Source organism: Thunnus maccoyii, chromosome 13 (assembly GCF_910596095.1).
Source record: "Thunnus maccoyii chromosome 13, fThuMac1.1, whole genome shotgun sequence".
Classification (NCBI taxonomy): Eukaryota; Metazoa; Chordata; class Actinopteri; order Scombriformes; family Scombridae; genus Thunnus; species Thunnus maccoyii.
This window is the reverse complement of record NC_056545.1, coordinates 12,829,992-12,848,956: the sequence shown is the minus strand read 5'-3', so window position 1 is coordinate 12,848,956 and position 18,965 is coordinate 12,829,992. Positions and strand designations below refer to the sequence as shown.

The following is an 18,965-nucleotide window of genomic DNA, read 5'->3' as shown; positions in this document are numbered from 1 at the left end:
ACATGGACACATTTGTGTTGCATCTTGGTTTGCTGAATGAGCGAACATATAAATATCCACCAAGGAAAATAGGTAGCTAGATAACTAATTAGCTTGTCAGCTGGAGCACTTTAAAGAGCTTAAAAAACATAGCTGACATTTTACCAAAGAACCTTTTTCTTCCTTTCAAAACAAAAAACAAAAAAAACAAAAAAACTAATTATAAACACTGACATTTTAAGACAGCAAAATGGGATCACAATTTAGATTTCAATTGGACTTTGAATGTAATCTTGTCAGATGACTGAGACAACCATTCATCTTAGTCATTGCTTCCTATCCAAAGAACAATAAAAGAGCATATGGTTGCAATTTTGTGATAATGTAAATGAGTTTCTCAGCTTTCAGCATTTAGTGAGTTTGTTGACATCTTCACAGCTACTTTTACATCAGGTTTGATCTTTTTTTTTTTTGTAAACATTTTTCGGGGACAACACTTCACTTGATATTCTGAACATTTCCCCATGCTGAGACTTTTGCATATTTGATATGTTAATATGACATGTCCCACCTGTTTTCCAATCGCCAAAAACAAACCCCTCATTGTACCATATAAATTGATTGACCATTCCACTGAGTTTCAACCTCTCAAAGTTAACATGATGACAGTGCATTTCTCACACCTCACTGATGTCTCATCAGTTCATTTTGCAAGTAGGCCTCTGATGCCCAAACTCCATAAAAAGTTATTGAAAACCATAACATCTTAATGGCCATCATGGCAGCACATAGGCACTGATGTGGGAGAGTGAAATTAAATAGAGAGGGAGATAGACAATGAGACAAAGAAGGAGGGAGAGGCGTGTCTTGCCGATATTGCTCTCGTTGGTTTTCTCCATCAATGTTGTCTGTCTTCCGTACTCACTCACTGCCCTATTACAGTATTCAGCATGTTCTACAAAAGGTTTCATTATGTTTCTTTTGCTGCTGTCATCTCCACCAAACAAACATGTTGGAAGTAACTGTATGTGTTGAGGTAGTTCTGATTGTTGGTGGATGTGATGAATAAAAAATGTTAAATGGCTGCATTTATATAGTGCTTTTATCCAATGCACTTTACAATGTTTCTGCTGGTCATTCACCCATTCACACTCACATTCACGCACACACTCACACACTGATGGCGGTAAGCTACCATACAGGGTGCTGGCACAATCATCAGGAGCAATTTGGGGTCAGTATCTTGCCCAAGGATATTTCGACATGCAGACAGGAAGGGTCAGGGATTGAACAACCGACCTTCTGAATGGTGGACAACCTGTTCTACCTCCTGAGCCACAGCTGCCTGATGAATGCAGCAGGATGAGAGGGGGAGGAGAGAGAAGAGCAATCAAATTCTGTAGAGATGGAGAAAAGCCGTATATAAAGAAAGCGACAAGTATTAAGGAGGGAAAATAAGTGCAGCGGAAAATCCAGTGGGCAGCTACTTGCCCTCTAAACATTACTAAAATCCTAATCTCTTTCTCAGTCACAATTTACTTTTCATGGAACAAGTGCTGAGACCTTGAGATTGTTTTTTTTAAAAAGAAAGCTTTCAGAATGATACTGTTTTATATTCCAGAATTTCTCTCTCAAAAAAAAAATCATAACCACTAGGGGACTTTTCTGTCAAACAAAGACACAGTAATTGGATCCTTACTGTATTATTGCAATTTTTTGTATTCTTATTAATTTAAAGTCATTGGCAGACACTTCATTGAATGAGGAAGCTAAATATTACATATCAGATTTTATATATTCCACTATATTCAAACCAAAATCTGTAACAATTCTAAACATACTCCTATCAATGTCCCAATGTGACATCAACGTGACATCTAGTATCACTGCAACCCATTGTGTTGAAGTGCTTCTCCATGCTTCAGAGTGAATTTGCTCATTGGCTGGACAAAAACACATAGAAGAAAGCTAGAGAGGCACCAATAGATTGTGATGGTCAGATCATACTGAAATAGAACTCAAATAGTACGACTCATCCCTGCGTCAGGTCGTTTGAGTTAAAAATGATAATCTACAGTATCAACCCCACCACTGAATTCAATATGCAAATGAAAAATCCATAATCACTTGGAATAGGGTTTTGAACATTTCCCAAGCACAGCAGACGTTGTGACACAAAGTCAGTGCAAATATTACTTTGGATGTAGTAGGATTAGATTGAAACTGGGAGAAGAAATCCATCACCCTTGACACTCAATATCATGTAAGTAGGATGACCAGATTTTTACAAATCCTAAATTGGGTCATGGGATCTTGCACATGTCAGTGAGTGCACTCATATCCAGGCAGCACATGCAGATACAGCATATTACTGTTCCCTGAAAGCCTAATGCAAATTATGCAGTTATTTAATTTATTATGCCAATTAATTAGAGTAGACTACATGAAAGTTTAATGGTCCCTGTGACTGAAATTGAGCCAATTCAGAAGCCAGTAGTAAAACCAAAGAAAATGAAGTATGATCAATAATAGGGGTTATGCAAATGATAATTCCTATACTCTGATATGGGAAGGATACATATATGAATAAAATATTTGAAATCATGAATACATATTTCAGTATCCTAAGTCAGAGCCAAAGTTGGTGTTCAGTTGTGACAGTTCTCTTTACTGACATGCAGCTCAGCACAACAGCTAACCTCACATCCAAAATGCACTAATGCAACTGACATTTCCATATAAGGATCAACTCTTGTAGCAGAACACACATTAGTGTCCCAACAGTAATACTTTGTCACTCATTACACAATGACCTAAAAAACACTAACAGCAGTTAGCATTACAATATCTTTGAAGTATTTATTCATTTATTTTGCATAAACCAAGATTCCATCACAACAAGAAGCATGGCACTTCTTTATTGCATGGGTTATGCTACGTTACAGTATACAGTATGTCAGAAATGAATCACAAATGCTGTAATATGCTTCACTAGGCTTTCTTTTTTTGCCATTTTTGCATCAAGTGATACCATTCTTCTGCATTAGTGTCGATGACAAAAAAAAAACAAAAAAACATTTGTGACAAAGCCATCTAGTGGCTGTTGGAATTATGACTTTATACAGTAGAGCCACAAAGTCTGCAGGAAGGAGGTTGGGGGAAATTGGATGGGTCAACAAAACTTCTTTAACATGGGGGGCTGTTTGTTTCCTATTTCCTACCAATAGTCAATGTTAGTTTTCTTTCAACCATGACCAGGCTTGTTCCCTAATCTTAACTAAATTGTTATTATTGTAACCATGGCAACATAGCTCCCTTTACCTCAAAAAAGTAGCAATGTTAACCCAAACTATGATCCTGACCAAGTGGTTTTTGTACCTAAGACTAATCAAACCTTAACCATAGTGGTGAAAGATCAGAGCATGGTTTTGTTTTTGAAACTGTGATTTGTAATGTTTCGGAAAATACTGACAAACAATATCATCCTGGCAATAGTGGCATCAGATCAGAAACTAAGTATGTAATTATCTTTTGTCTATCATGACAAAATTCTGAAGTTACTAGGTGAGTATAATAAGAAAACAAAGGTTTGCCCCTAGAATCACTTCTTCTGACCTGTGGTCTATACTGATGCTAATAGTAATCTGTGCATCAAAGTTAATAGTTCATTTGTCACAGAAATACAATATGGATACATTAATGAGGAAATAGTGGCCACATTATCTGTATACACAAACAGTCTGTGGAAAGGAGATTCTTCTCATTCAGGCTGTTTATTGGAAATGAAATTGGATGCAGCGAATCCATAGATGCTGATAATAGAGGAAGCCAGACACAGAGAATGTACAAACAGCTGATGAATATTCAGACATGCACTTACTGTATTTGCCATTGGACTATAAATTCATCCCAGGGATTCATTATGGTGGCTAAAAGGCAAACAGCACCAACCCTTTCTATAGGCTGATACGCATTCATGTGCACACATCTTTTGACACACAAACTGGTGTTATTTTTTTGGCATAAATTGTACCAACCCCACATTGATCTTTAAAACTAAATCCATAATTTCAAAGGCAGACTTTCACCTGTGGGGAAACAACAACAAACAGCAGAAATTGACTTCAGGAAGTATAATAATAATGCAAAAGCAAATGATAACAAACAACAAAAATGCCTGTCTGTATTTCTCAGGCAGGTTAGGTCTGATAAGGCACATATAAAGGAGGGTCTTGCCTTTGTTCTTCATTAGGATTATTCGCTGCTAGATAGGCCTGAATATTCTTTGTTCAACTGACTAGTGTGTTCATTGAGGATTACTGAGCACAACGAGACTGCAGAAACAAAGAGCTTTTCTGTCAAATAGAGTAGAAGAATTAGCATACACAAGTAAGATTTGAGTTAAATAATGATAAAATAATAATAATTTGAACCATACTTTTTATTCATAGTGAAACTTAGAGTGCTACAGTATTAATAACATAGAACACAAAACATAAAGACAATAGTAATAAGACTTAAAAAAAGGAAGCCTTCCTGAAAATAAAGGTTTTTAGGCCTTTTAGGCTTTTTAAAAAGAGACTAGGGTCTGTGCTACCCTCCGATGGTTTGATTATTATTAAGACTATTCAACAAGCATGGTGGAGCAGAGCAGAAGGCTGGATCCCTAACTGCTGCCGGTAGATCTGGTAGATCTGAGTGTGCGGGTGATGGTTTGTGGTATGATTAGATCCTGCAGATAGGAAGGTGCATTTCCATTGATGGATATGTATGTGAGTAGCAAGACTTTGTAGTCAATCCTGAAGGAGGCAGGGAGCCAGTGCAATGAAAACAGAATTGTTGTTATATGTTTGTGTTTTTGTACTCTCATCAGGATCCTGGCAGCATTGTTCTCAATATACTGGAGCTTCTGGATGCTCAAGCCAGGAATCCCTGTGAGGAGCGCATTGCAGTAGTCCAGTCTTGAGGTGATGGTAGAAAGAGGTTTTGCAACGATGTCTTATACGGTCATCAAAAGTCAGCGGAGGGTCAAACCTAACACCTCGATTAGTGACTGAGGATGAAAGAGGGATTTCCTGGCCGTCAAACGTAAGATGAGGTATGGGGGATGACTGAATCTGGTGTGGAGTGCCAATTAGGAGTTTAACTGGAGGAAATATGTGTTTATCCAGGCTTTTATCTCCTAAAGACAGGTGTTGATGTATGACATGGCTGCAGAAGGGCTTGGGGCAGTTTCAATGTACAGCTGGGTATCATCAGCATAGCAATGAAAAGACATCCCATGTCTGCTGATGACATGTACAAGGGGGAGCATGGAGAGGGTAAACAGGATGGGGCCGAGAACCAATCCTTGCGGAACACCACAGGTGGGGCTGCCAACTCTCACACATTGACCGTGAGACTCATGCAATTCACACTTTTCACGCTCTCACACCACATGTGCATTTCCTCATGCAGTGAAAAATAAATTCATAACTGATAATGCAGCATACCTAGAGGACACTGATCAGGGGGAAAGTGAGAAATATACACAGCATAGTGTCTCTCCCTCTCCTCTCACACTCTGTGTCTCTATTTCTCTGAAATTTTCTTGCGATTCCCAATTATATACTGTTCTTAATGCATTCTTGGTTTTCATAGTAATCTAGAATTCTATACAGACATACTCAATCCTACCGGAAAAATAGGACTGAAGCCACTTAAGTGCAGAGTCTGGCAGTCCAATGATGGTGAGGAGGTCCTCTAAGAAGATGGTGTGATCTGCAGTGTCAAATACAGTGCTCAGGTCAAGGAGAATCAGGACCCTGCACCAGTTGCCATCAGCAGGTCATTCACAACCCTCAGCAGAGATGTTTCAGTGTTGTCTGCTGAATGAAAACCTGACTGAAATTTTTCAAATAGATTGTTGTGTTTAAGGTGGTCCTGAAGCTCAGAAGCAACCACCTTCTCCAACAACTTGGACAGGAAAAGGAGCTTGGAGATAGATCTGTAGTTGGAAAGAACTTCTGGGTCCATTGTGGGCTCCTTGAGGAGGAGGCGGGAGACTGTGACCTTCAGACCAGATTTGACACTACCAGTTTAAAGGGAGAGGTTGACACTTTGGGTGATCAGGGGGCTGAGAATGGGGATGTATGATTTGAGCAGAGCTGTGGGAATGGGATCAGGGCACAGGTGCAGGGTTTCATCTTCCTGAGGATTTCCTCAGTGTGGCTCTGTCTGACACAAGTAAAATGGAGTAGAGATGGCAAGCTCCAAGTCAGAGAGTCAATGACAGGAGGAGGCAGAGAGGAAGAACAGGACATCAGATAGCGGATGTTCTTGACCTTGGCTCTAAAAAAGTCAATGAAGCTGGTACATCACTCCTCTGTAGCCTCAACTGGGGAAGATGATTGTGGCTTCAGGAGATGATTTATGGTGGCAAAAAGATGCTTAGGGTTGCCAAGATTGTTATCAATTAGGTTGGAGTGGAACTGTGACCAAGCGTCTTTAAGGGACTTTGAATAAGTCCTTTGATGTTGATGGAAGGTCAGTTTATGGACAGCGAGTCCAGAGAGTATGAAAATGTCATTCCAGGACACATCCAGCTGTTTTTATTTTCAGGTCATGAGTGAACCAGAGAACAGAGCATGAAAAAATGACCTCAGGCGTCTTGACAGGGGCATGAGGATCAAAGACACTGCTCAGAGAGCAGTGCCATTAGTTCATCCACTGATGCAGAAGCTGGGCAGGTGATGTGCTGGAGGTCCATAGTCATGATGGCTGGGTCAATGCTTTTCCAGTTCTGAAAAAGCATTTGACGCTTAGGTTTAGTAGGGGGTGACTATATTTTGCATTTTGCCTGGTGTGGGGTAGTGTTGTGATGTTTCCAACAATGACCTTTAAGTTTTTTGCTTCCATATTCCCCACTGAAACCACAGTGCGAGCCTTTATGGATGTAACAAGTTATGTTTCTTAAAATCCCAAACTCTTGGCATCGGGGTAAAAACTCCTTGTTGGGTGTAATTAGGAAGCTGCTTAAATTCCATAGCTGTGTGGCGGTGTAGGACATCATAATTAAAGCAGTTGCGTCATTTGGGCAGAATTGCAGCGTTGGTAACAGCCACAGTCACCGTCACACAGTGGAGATCATTACAGCAAACATGAGGGGAATTCCAGTTGAAGAAAAACCCCAGTCACTAGAGTCTGTCATTGATAGTGCTGATAGAGAGTGCACAGGAGCAAGACAGGATTTTGTGGCACACCCGAGCTGCCAGGCGGCAGGAAGACACAGCTGCTGTCCTCCGGAGAAAAACAAGTCTTGAACTTTTGGTTGCCGTGGTGAATAATAATCAATATCCAGTCGAGTAAACATTTACAGTAAATGACAAACGTTTTGCCTTCAGATTTTAAATAGCATCGATTTTTTTGTTATATATGAATTTATTGTTACAGCATCCAAGTGATTCGGTGGTATGGGCATCCAACTCCCTATGTTTTCTTGGTAGGGTGTAGGTGGGAAGCAGCTTGCTATGGGGGTTGAGTGCTCTATGAATGCTGTCATTATCTTAAATATCAAGTAATGTGGCTCTAGCACACAGCCCATTTTGTGTCTCTAGATGAAAATGATAGAACTCTGCAGGCAGCCGAATTGATGTAATTCAGATCATTTATCGTATAGTGGCATTACCACTATGTAAAACAATACTCCATTCCAAGTACAGGTCATGCATGAGAAATTTCACTTAAGCCTGCAATAACTGATTTTTTGGCCAGTTTGGAACAGAAAAAAAACATTGACATATCATCATCTTTTAAGCTGATACTTAGTTGAATGTGTTAGTAGCAGATGCCTACTTACACATCCAGCAGTTAGTGAGCAACATTTCATTTATTTGGAGTTATGTTTCTGGCTACTTGAAGAGCAACTTCACACCCTAATTTGAACTTGAACACGCCCCTTTTACAAATTCAAAAAATACACTCAGACCCAGACACACACTCCTCCCAATTGTCTGCCCCCCCTAATACTCGCACATATAGACCCAAAATGTCTTTTTTACTGGCCAACATGGACAAGCAACTGTAACTTCAGTCATCCTGAGTGTGAAATTTAACCCTCACCGTTTTCTTGTTGTTCTGGGTAACACCACTGGCTTGTCACCTTTTTTTCCCCTTGATCTTAAGGGCAGCATTATTTGATTTTCTTTGGAAGAAGGCAACTGCTCTTGTTTTGGTCTGTCATCAAAGTGTCCCTCAGCAGTCATGAAAAAGTCTTAAGAAACAGGTTCATCACAAAACTCATTCACTGGGTGAAAGACAAAATTTAAAAATTTAAAAATGGAAAGACCTGAGGAAGATTCTTTTAAAAAGAAAGTGAAACAAAATAGATGCAAGACCTTCTCTCATCTTGATTTGGTCAAAATATGCATAGACCATGAGTGTGTGACAAACAGTACACACATTTACTTGGCTTGAATCCCAATGACTGCTGGAAACCCTTAAGGCTACTTGGCCCTGATTTGACCTCACAAGTTTCATCCATCCAGGAAGAGAGTCTTTGAGCGCAGTCTGGTAAATATGGAGGGTCACTGCAGGTGATGCAACATATGGGGCTCGGTTGGTGTGGCTGGCAATGTCCTCAGGCAGTAACCAAGCAACCAAGGACCGTACTCAGACTGAGAGAGAAATGCTGCTGTGCATCGTTTGGGGACAAGTGAGAAAGTATGTGAAGGTAAACGGAGAGCCAGACAGCTTCAAACACAATCAGGCACTTACAGACACACACATCCACAGAACGACAGCAACATAACAAACATGCACAGAAGCACAAGTGCACACACATAACCACACACAAACATGCATAACCTTTACCTTTCCCACGCAGTCTTTTCAAAGACTCTGCCACAGGCTCTTGCTCTTGGTTCTACATCACTGACTCCATCTTGACACAGAGATCAGAAAGTTGCCAGAAAGTAACCGGCAATTTACTCCTTGGTTAAACACTTGGAAGCTACAGCCCCATCACCAGCAGCAAATCCATCAGAGAGAAATAAATGCTGACAAAGACTGGGGACAAGAGAGAAAGAAAAGGAGAATCCATCTAACCCTCTTACTCTCAAACAACCTTGCCGTTTCACTCTGGGGGGTGGATAACCCCTGAGGTGTGTAATATGAAACAGCATGTTAATGCTAGAACTCTTCCCTTTGAATTTCTTTATTGCTATTAAAAGGTGCTGTTATGATGGTCCCCCTCTCTGTCTCACCTGACATCCTCTGGCCTTGAATTTTCTCTCATCTCTTCTCTTTTCATCATTTCACTCCTGTGGTCTCTTTTGCCTCACTGCCTTACCTTGTGTGGGTTTTTAGAGAGCCATAAACATCATATGGAAACAGCAAAATAGACAGTTTGTCAGTAAAAAAATATTAAACCTGTACTTAGAATCATGGTTAAAGTTTGGTTAAAAGAAACTTACATGGGAGTCTCCCTATTTTTAACCCCTTCTCCCGCTGTGCTCCCGATTGGTAATTACTCCCATTAATCTCCCGATTTCATATTCTTTTCCTTTTCGTTATCACAACCTGTTCCTGGCACTGTACAGCATGTGTGCGCAGCTGCTCTCTGCGCAGGCAGTCTTTCATCCTGTCCTCTGCTGCTGATGTGATTCACTACCTGCAGATGCCGCCGGTATAGAGAGAGGAGGTACTGGTGTGTCTCAGCCAGTAACTAAATTTACAAGAAATTGCCAAATGTTAAGATATGTGGCAAACTCAGATAAACAGTTAGGCTATATACAGACAACTTTCGTTGTGGTGCGCTGTGGTTGTGTAAAGCATACTGGCAGTGGATGGGACACTGCTGGCAAAGTAGTTTAAAATATCGCTTTTCTACATGTTTACGCTTGTTGAACAGTTGGTTTGATAAAGTACTTATTGGCTTTCTACTCACAAAGGTTTTGTTGCACTTATAGTAACGAGTGTATTGTCAACTCGAGTAAAGCGATATCTTTCACTTCACCGCCCCCTGAAAAAGCCTCCCGATTTTGAAAACATAAATGTTGGCAGGTATTCCAACGTGACTGTGAGTAGGAGAAGGGACGTGAGTTGTTGAAGTTGGAAGCTTTGCATTGAATGTAAACATAAAGTCTTTGAACAAACAGCCAAATTATGCTTTCGATTTTTTGGAGAAGACAGCCACCAACTTGCCAGAAAAATAAACATGCTATTAAATCCATTTAATGACCAATATAGTTATTTTTTCTCTTACTGACCACAACTTGTAAACTGTATGTTCCCAACATTTCACTTAGGATCTACTGTAGCTGCTGTAAATGTAAATATTGCAAATATGAAGCAGTTTAAACAGCATTCATCCAATCATCTTGCAAACACAGGATAATCACAAAACTCAAGATAATCCAAGAAAGCTACAATAGCAGAAAGACAGAGAGTAAAAAGAAAGAAACTACAGATAGGTCCGAACGCTCAGAGATCATGACATTGAGGTCTCAGTCATACTTATTGTGGAGGAATCCTAATTTTCAAAATGTATGAAATTGTTTCCTGCTATCTTAGATAGTATTCTTCAATTTATGATCTTCACCAAACTTGATTATTTAGTCTCTTTTTGAATGATTCTGAATCATTTCTCCTTCCATCCATCACAATGCCAACACAGTCAACAGGTTTGCACGATAAATGTGCAGTTTACCTCAAAATATTTACTATTTACTCTACTATCCATTCTGTGTGATTTGTGGCTATAGTCAAGATGTGTTAAGACTGGCTAGCTACTGGTGTAATTACATTTCTGGGACTGAAAGTGCAGTTGTTCTACTTCAGCACACTTGGGTTATGAGACACAAAACCCAATAGGGCCATATTTGTGGAGGAGGCTAACAGGGACCAGTGCTACCTTACTAACTGTTACATAAACACAAATATAGACACAACTGCCCTTGAGAGTGATATTATAATTTGGTAATCCTTTAAACAAACCTTCAAGCACTGCAAAATAACAAATCTTTTTTATTTCCCTTTGTTTTTTTTATTGCTTTTGGTTTGACCTCGAAATTATTGAGTATTCCACAAGGACTGTTTTGAACTGGGTAGGAGTGGTCCCACCTGTCCACCATATGGTGCCTGTGGTGAGCATGGTTGCTCGGACATACTATGATGATTTATAGACAGAACGGGATGCCTCTCAAAAAGGCATATGAACAAATATGAAAAAAGACCACAACAGCTTTGTGAAAGTATTATCATTAGTTCAAAAGCTTATTGTCAAATCGTATCACATACAATGTGTCATGTTGCTGTTCAATATGCAAGAGCATGAATCTTGCATGGCTTGGATTTTAGAAATACAAAGATTATAAGATGCAAAAAGATTGCCATTGCAGTGACTGTTGGTCTGAATAATGGAAGAGTGAGAAAAAGAGCAAAGAGAGTGGAGAGCAAAAGAGAGCGAGAGAGGCGCAGAGACACACAGGGTGATTATCTCTGCTGTATAACACAGAGGATTGGACTCAAGATGAGCTTCTCCTCTGGCACAAATTTATCTATGTTGTCAGGTGTGCCTAGACGATTACCCACCATGCTGTGCTGCTCTGTGGCAACTCCCTCAGTGGGAGTCAAGTTCTCACACAAGACCAGAGCCAGGGAAAGAATGGCAGCCTATTACTCACAGCCTCGTCCTTATGTTCCCTTCACAAAGTCTGATGGACAACATAACCTTATCTATTGACTCATGGTTGGCGGCTGTTATTATCCCTTATTATCCATCCCTGTGTATTTGTTTTGATAGTGATTGGAACACTAAATGCTGTTATGCTGACATGTATACACAAAATATGATAGGGGCAGTACAGCAGAAGGCTGTTTGCACCTGTTATCGAAGCATTTGCCATGCTAGAACATTTGTTTTTGAGTAGTAGATTCGGTTTATGAGCATTCATGCTATAAATTATCCAGATTTAAACTGCTTTGTTTCATTTGCATTTCATTTCACACAATCCATCTATGTATGCAAGCTAGAAAATGATTTCAAGTAGAATTATAAAGGATGTGGTTTTGATGTTGTTACTCTTTGTCAAAAAATTCACAGTTATATGTTTGAACTAGCTCTTAATAAATAAAGACAGGCTCAGTGTCAAAAAATTTGCATGATGCTGATATCATTTATATCAGTAAGTTGGAAATTTTGATTACATATGACATGTTTTTCCCACTAAAGTAGAGAAAATACAAATAGAGATAAATACTTGATAAACAAAAAGAAAACAAATCAACACTGAGTTTCTTCCATGCTAAAGAACTAAAGAAACCTGGTTCCCTCTCATCACTGATTATATCAACTTTGAGTTTACCATAGCTCGGTTGATGATATGTTTTTATGTCAAAATTGTATTCTGCCAGAGGAAAACCAAAATAGTTAAGTCTCAGGTGTCAGCTTTATGCTCCACTCTCCCTTCTGCCTCAAACTCTTGTATCTGTCTATAGACTCACCCTTAAGGCCATCTCAGCTGAAATGAAGATAATAATCTACAGATTTATTGATCCTTTTTTTCTCAACATACTCCATAGAGTCAGGTAGTGTTGATTTGTGGAGATTAAAGCTAGATCCCTTTCGAAGCTACTACATGGTAATATGATTTACGTTTATCATTTTAAGTACCTTCCTTGGATGATACTTGTTATCTGAATGATAACTCTGAGACTTGTTGTTAATGAACAATGTTGGGATGAGATACAGTGTGTTATTAGCCTATTCCAGTGGCTCCATGTTTTACACATTAAAAACAACTCCCTTGATTTACGTAATGTTCAGAGAAGAACATCCCTGGGCTTATTTATGTGTATGATGCATCATATATTCTCTGAATGCTAAAGTAATTAAACTTCATCGGTGTCTTGAGATGCAGAGGAGAGATAAATTCATTAGCTTAGAGATCAACACCTCACTATAAATCATCTTATATTTTCCGTGTTCTTGTGGAGTTGTGGCAGCACCTTATATATTCTTCCCTCTCAAGTGAAACTTTGGGGTTTAAGGACTTGAAACATGACAAGCTACAGACAAACCCCTAACAGTAACACAGTGGTACAGAGAATTATACAAGGTTTTACCAATGGAAAGCCTCTCTGCTACTTTAAAGGGGAACAGCACATATTTCTTACAAATATTGCAGCCAGTTTTAGTTCATTTACCATATGAAATTTTAGACTTAGTCCAGAGCAGTTGGATTAACTTTCAGAGTGAATCCCATCTCATGAAAACTGGACTGAAGTGAATTAAAATTCCCTTTTTCTTCTCTTTTTTATTTCCTATCCTCTTTATCTGAAAACTAGTGGTACTGAAATATATTAGATCTCTTTTTTGTGCTATTCTGGTCTTTTAATGTGTGTTGTTAATGTTGTTACATGGTTGTGATTGTTGATTTAGGTGCTGTCATGATTTTTTTGCTTTTGTTTGCTTATTTTGTTTGTTTTTTGTTGTTTTTTATGTTTGTGTGTGTGTGTGCATTTTGAAAATCAATAAAATATATTGTTTTAAAAAGATACATGAAAAGCGCTTTGATTCTAAGTGAAGACACATAAAAGAACCCCCCACAATCTCTTAATTATTGTTTATTCATTCACACAACTTTTCACGCTCAACAACAGTGTTCACAAAGCAAAGCACTGTCAGTCAAATTATCCAGGAGGGAGGGATGGAAAAAAACAACAACTTTACACTTTACGCAAATCACACACTTAAATAGGCCTAAAGCTTTGTGATATTGGAGAGATGACACGTAAGTGAAGGAAAATACAATTATAGTGTGATCTCTTGTATTTTATATAACAGATTTGTTGTAACAGTTATTTTTAAGAATACTAAATATTTTTAAAATACTGTAATTTCTTCTGTTGCTTTTCTGTAGTACTATTAGTGGTAGTAGTAGCAGTAGCAGCATTCAATACAAGCAATAATCTTGACTTGAAAAGTCTTTAGGATGTCATTGAGATGTAATGCACTCCCTTTAATCCCAAATATTTCATGAGGGTATGACATGCAGCAGTCAGAGTACAAACACTACTACTGTTATCTCTGGCCAATTGCTGTCACCACTGTCCCACAGTGTTTGATCCTTGCAGTGACTCACATCTCAGGTAGGGTCTAACAGAGGACTCACAGGATTATCCAAACAATGCTAAAACTGGGACATAAGGATTAGCTTTGGGCCTGTAATCCCCATGGAGTTCCCACTTACATCATCACCACCCCAAATTCCCAAAGGCTCCTGTAGAGGTTTTGAGGATTTTAAGTCTTGTTTGGTTACTCATGAAAATGTGGATAGTAAATATTCATTGTATTCATTGATGATTGATATTTATTTTTGGAGAAATGTTATATATTATAGGGGTTTTGATAAATGAAGGTAAATTGTACTCACATTTTTCCGCAGACATTTGTAAACTTTAATTCACGATTGACGGCCAGTGTAGGTCCCATGGTAGATGGGGGTGGGTGGTGAATATATGTACTGTATAAGGTAGATTTGGGACAGCGGTCAAAAATCACTTATCACTCAAGGCAACACCAAAGGAGCTTTAAGGTTTTGTCCTTCAAAGTGTAAGTGAAAACCCCCTGAAAATCTTGTTTTAGCTGATCTCCAGTGGTTTAACTTCCAGGTTAGGGTTAGGTTTTCAGTCTGATGATACGTTAATCTTTAAGGTTTGGTCCTAAATATATCTAATGCAGAAAATTTCTCATATAAATGCAATCCAGGGTTGGCTATGTTCTGATCACTAACATATGATTATCAGTTATTTCATTAAGTTTGTCTACATCTGCTGACAAGACAAGATGCTGCAGTTATTCTATTGAAAACAGCAGATATTTAATTTGCTTTTTATCAGCTTCTACCAAAATGGCTTTGAATGGAACATGATATATCATTGTTTCATGTCTTTTCAGGATCACTACCACCGCTGCTTGTATGATGGACCTGAGAAGGTATCCACTGGATGAGCAAAACTGCACACTGGAGATAGAGAGTTGTGAGTAAATATTTCCTTTATTCATTAATTTTTCCTTGCTGTTGTTTATTGATTGTTTTTCTCTTGTCACTGATGAATTATATACAACTGGACTCCTGAATGTGTTTCATTTTACAGCTTAAATTTTGACATAAATATCTAGCTTTTTCAACTGTCTCCTTTTCAGTCTGCACCCTTATTCACTGGCATAGCCACAGATTTGTTCAGTCAGCTGTCAGGAACTTTGTCTAACCGGGCCTGCACTGGGTCTGAAGAATGTATGCTTTACTGTAGCACAAGGATTTACTCAGAATTTTAATATTTTCAACATAATCCCTCCCATCCGGTTTTCCAGTGTTTCCCTTGGTAAAAGTAGAAACTTTTTCCTTCCTTAATATATCCTCAGCTGAGTTTGCTCTTCTGGAGAGAATGTATTGTACCAAATCAGATAAATACTATAAGGTGTTTTTTATTGCACAAAAAATGGTTCAAAGTGCATGGACTTTGTGTTGGTGGGAATTTGGGTAAAACGATGTTAATCAGCCTTATTTGTGTTTTGGTCCATTCCTTGTCTCAAACAGTTTGCTCTGAATGATCTGTGATTAATACCAGCTAGCCCTCATCAAACGAGCTACTTGTCATAGCCCAATGAGTGCCTCCACCTTCACCAGTGCTGTGAACTACTACTACTACTGCTGTAATGTATGCTGTCCATGGTGCTGAAGTGATATAGTCACACTATTTCTAATGCTCACAGCTGTAGCCTAGTTTCAAATGATATCAATTCATGGCCAGTACATCATAAGGAGTGTCCACCTACCATTTAACCACAACATACTGAATTTTAAGGTTTTATACATCGCAAACCCTTTGTTGTATCTCTTTCTTTGTTGTGAGTTTTTCAAGCACAGCTTTTCATCTAAGCACAGCTTTTCATAACGGCAAAAACTACACAATGTCTGTAGTTTCATTTAATGTACCCTAATGGTATTAGGAAGGAGATTTAAATTTCTCAAATTAATGACTTCTCTCTTTATGACTTCACTTTTACAGTATGTTTTCCCACACAGTTGACAGCCCTGATGCTAGCTGCTGCTCCTAATGAAAAAAAAAAACTTCCTGAGTTGCTGGCACACCAGATGAAAGAGATGAGGTGTAGAGGTGACAATTACATTTTCTTGCAAACCAAAATGGTTTAACTTGCACAAATGTAGTGCAAGTGTAGTGTAATGCATCCAAATGTCCATGACTTATAGACATGGCTAAAGAACGTTACATTCAATTGTGCAACTGAACTGTAAGGCCTATAGCTGATGCTGGTGTACAAAGGGACATAAAATATAAAGAGCAAAGTTTTTATGAACTTGAGAAGGTACAATACAAAGGATTTAATTGTGAGGTTTGGCAAAAGCTTAGCAATGTGCTTATAGTAACAGTACCTTCCTTGAGAATTTTCACATCACTGTTATCGTTAACTCTGATCACATAACATCAGTTCAGCTCTATCATCACAGAATTGCAATTATCCCAGTGCCTTCATGATCACATTCTCTAGTAATTTTCTCTCTCCACTAAATGTGACAGGTGTGTGAATTTGGAGAATAAGACAAGGAACTGTATGGCTTAGCCACTTTACAAAATATGCTGTTCCCAGACACAGGCCATTTGTCCGGCAGCAGCCCGTTATGACCAGTTCTACACGAGAATGTAGTTACAGGAATGCATGAAATTTCCACTGTATGGTAGACAGCTAATGGACGAGAATGCGGTTTGCCTGGTGCATGATGCAGATATAACTCTCCTGTATCAAATTCTATATGGACACTCTCTATTTCCTGTGAAAAATGTTTGTTGATATCAAATGGCAGATTAAAAACAGATTATATCCATTCTCAATAGGAAAATTTGAGGCCATCTGGGCTCAAGGTATAAGTAGTTAGGCTGGTTGCTAGAAATATTCAAAGAAACTAAGATGGAAAAACTTAGGATGGGAAGAACAGCAACCTGGAGGGAATTGAAATAACTAGAGGGAACCAGGAGGTGCAAACCAACAGGTTTGACAAGGTGACTTCAGGCAGCTATACCTGCTTCTTCTCCTTTACTGATGACAGTACAGTTGGCATCACTGCCCTTTTCCCCTACCCATCACTGCCACTTATTAGCATGGGTTTAGGAATGCTTTGTGCAAAAGAGTGTTTAGGGTAAGCAGCTGTCTAGTACCAGAGGTTCTCCTACTGATGAACCACCTCCTAGAGAACCTGAAGTAAGGATCCACTGTCCCTAATGATCTGCTCACAATGAGGACCTGTGAAAGGATGCTCATCAGGTCTCTAAAATATTCTTCATGTTCTTGTTCCACAGAGGAGCTTTTTTTCCTACAGTATATGGAGAGACCTCTAGTGATAATGACTTTCTTTGATTTACCGAGAGGTTTGAACACCCTTCAGCCCTTCCTGTTTGAGGGGGGATGCAGACATGCTGCAGTGTCAGGATTTCACGGATTACAGATGGCTTCACAGGGTTTTTTCCGAAATCCAAAGAGGATATTTGTCAAGGCAAAAATAATATGTTTGTTGCAAATATTTCATTTTTTTCAATCTTTTTGAATTGTTCAGTATCATTTCTATTCTGGGGCCTATGAGGAAATAGTGACTGTTTTTCCATATTTACTCTGACAAATCACATACATTGTTTACGTTACTAGAACATATGTAGCACACCATAAAGGATATAAATATCTGAATGTATATTTTCTACCTTCCATTGGGTTCCATTCATTAGGGTGCAGTACAACAATTAACTCGAGGAGATAATTTCAATATACAGTAAGTTACCTTATCTTTGGATGGTAATGAGAAAACTGAGAACTGTGTAGTTGACTCATGGCGCATTCATGTGCAAATAAAGTACACATAGAAACAGTACCGTCTTACATTTCTCATTCTCAGACACCCTCAACCGATTCTTTTTTTCATGTTAAAAGTGTGTTACGATCTTTTTTTTCCCTTTTATTCATCATAGCAAACAACCGTTCAGCTGGTGAGAAAAAATACCTGACCTTTTCTGTATGGGGAAAACAACATTCTCATCTTCTCATCTAGAAGAAAAAAAGGAAAGAAACCCTTGTGCCTCATTTTCTGATTTGTCATATTCCAGGGCAAAATCAGGAAAGTATTGAAGCAGTGGTGTGTTCACAATATCGTTAAGAGGATGACCTTCATGCTGATATTACTGTACACAAGACTGCTCACTTGTCATCTAGTGTTACTCTTGTCAAAGGGACCAATGAGCAAAAATGTCTTAATCAAACCTAATTGGGAACCTGGTATGCCTCTGGTGAGATGGTGTAGGGCTTGTAACTGCAAATGCTACCTCCTATTGTGCAGTGTCCATTTTGTTTCAACATAGATCAGGGAGTGATGGTGGGCAACAGAGGGGGAGTTGGGGACATTGGCTGTTTACAAAGTGAGTGTGCTTCACAATACAGCAAGTCATCAGTACACCGAGCACTCATCCTTCTCTCTTAATTCGGTGACAGGCTTTTTCCCACTATGTTTAAAACACACTGGCTGTGGTGTAGTAGCTGTGTGTGTGTGTGTGTGTGTTTGTGTGTGTGTGTGTTTGTGTGTGTGTGTATGTGTGGATGCGTGTACATATCAACACCCACATATAGGTTTTAATGTGTGTGTACATGTGTGCACACCACAGGCACTTGGAAATGTGATGTACCAGGCAGATAAAAACTTCAAACCAAAACATGCAAGTTCCGTCTTTTGTTTCATCTGAGCCCTGGGAGTTGAAGGGCTCATGGAACAGCAGTATGAAGGGGATCTCTGCTGGTTTGGACTATTTTGGATCTAGTGTTGCCTTCGATGACGCCACTCATTGGGTTTTTTGACTGTTTTTTTATGTAGCTGTGTTCCCTCTCTAACCCCCTGAGTGTGTCTGTTTATTTCTCTCTCCACTTGTGCTTGTCTCTCTCCCCC

General features: G+C 39.0%; 1 protein-coding gene across 1 annotated transcript in view; it reads left to right on the top strand.

Moving 5' to 3' along the window:
• Nucleotides 1-18,965, top strand: part of LOC121910887 (gamma-aminobutyric acid receptor subunit beta-2) — a 70,826-nt gene that overhangs the window by 32,550 nt on the left and 19,311 nt on the right. The window contains exon 5 of the mRNA XM_042432273.1: nt 14,918-15,000. Coding sequence (XP_042288207.1) covers nt 14,918-15,000 — 83 coding nt within the window. The remainder of the gene's footprint in view (nt 1-14,917; nt 15,001-18,965) is intronic.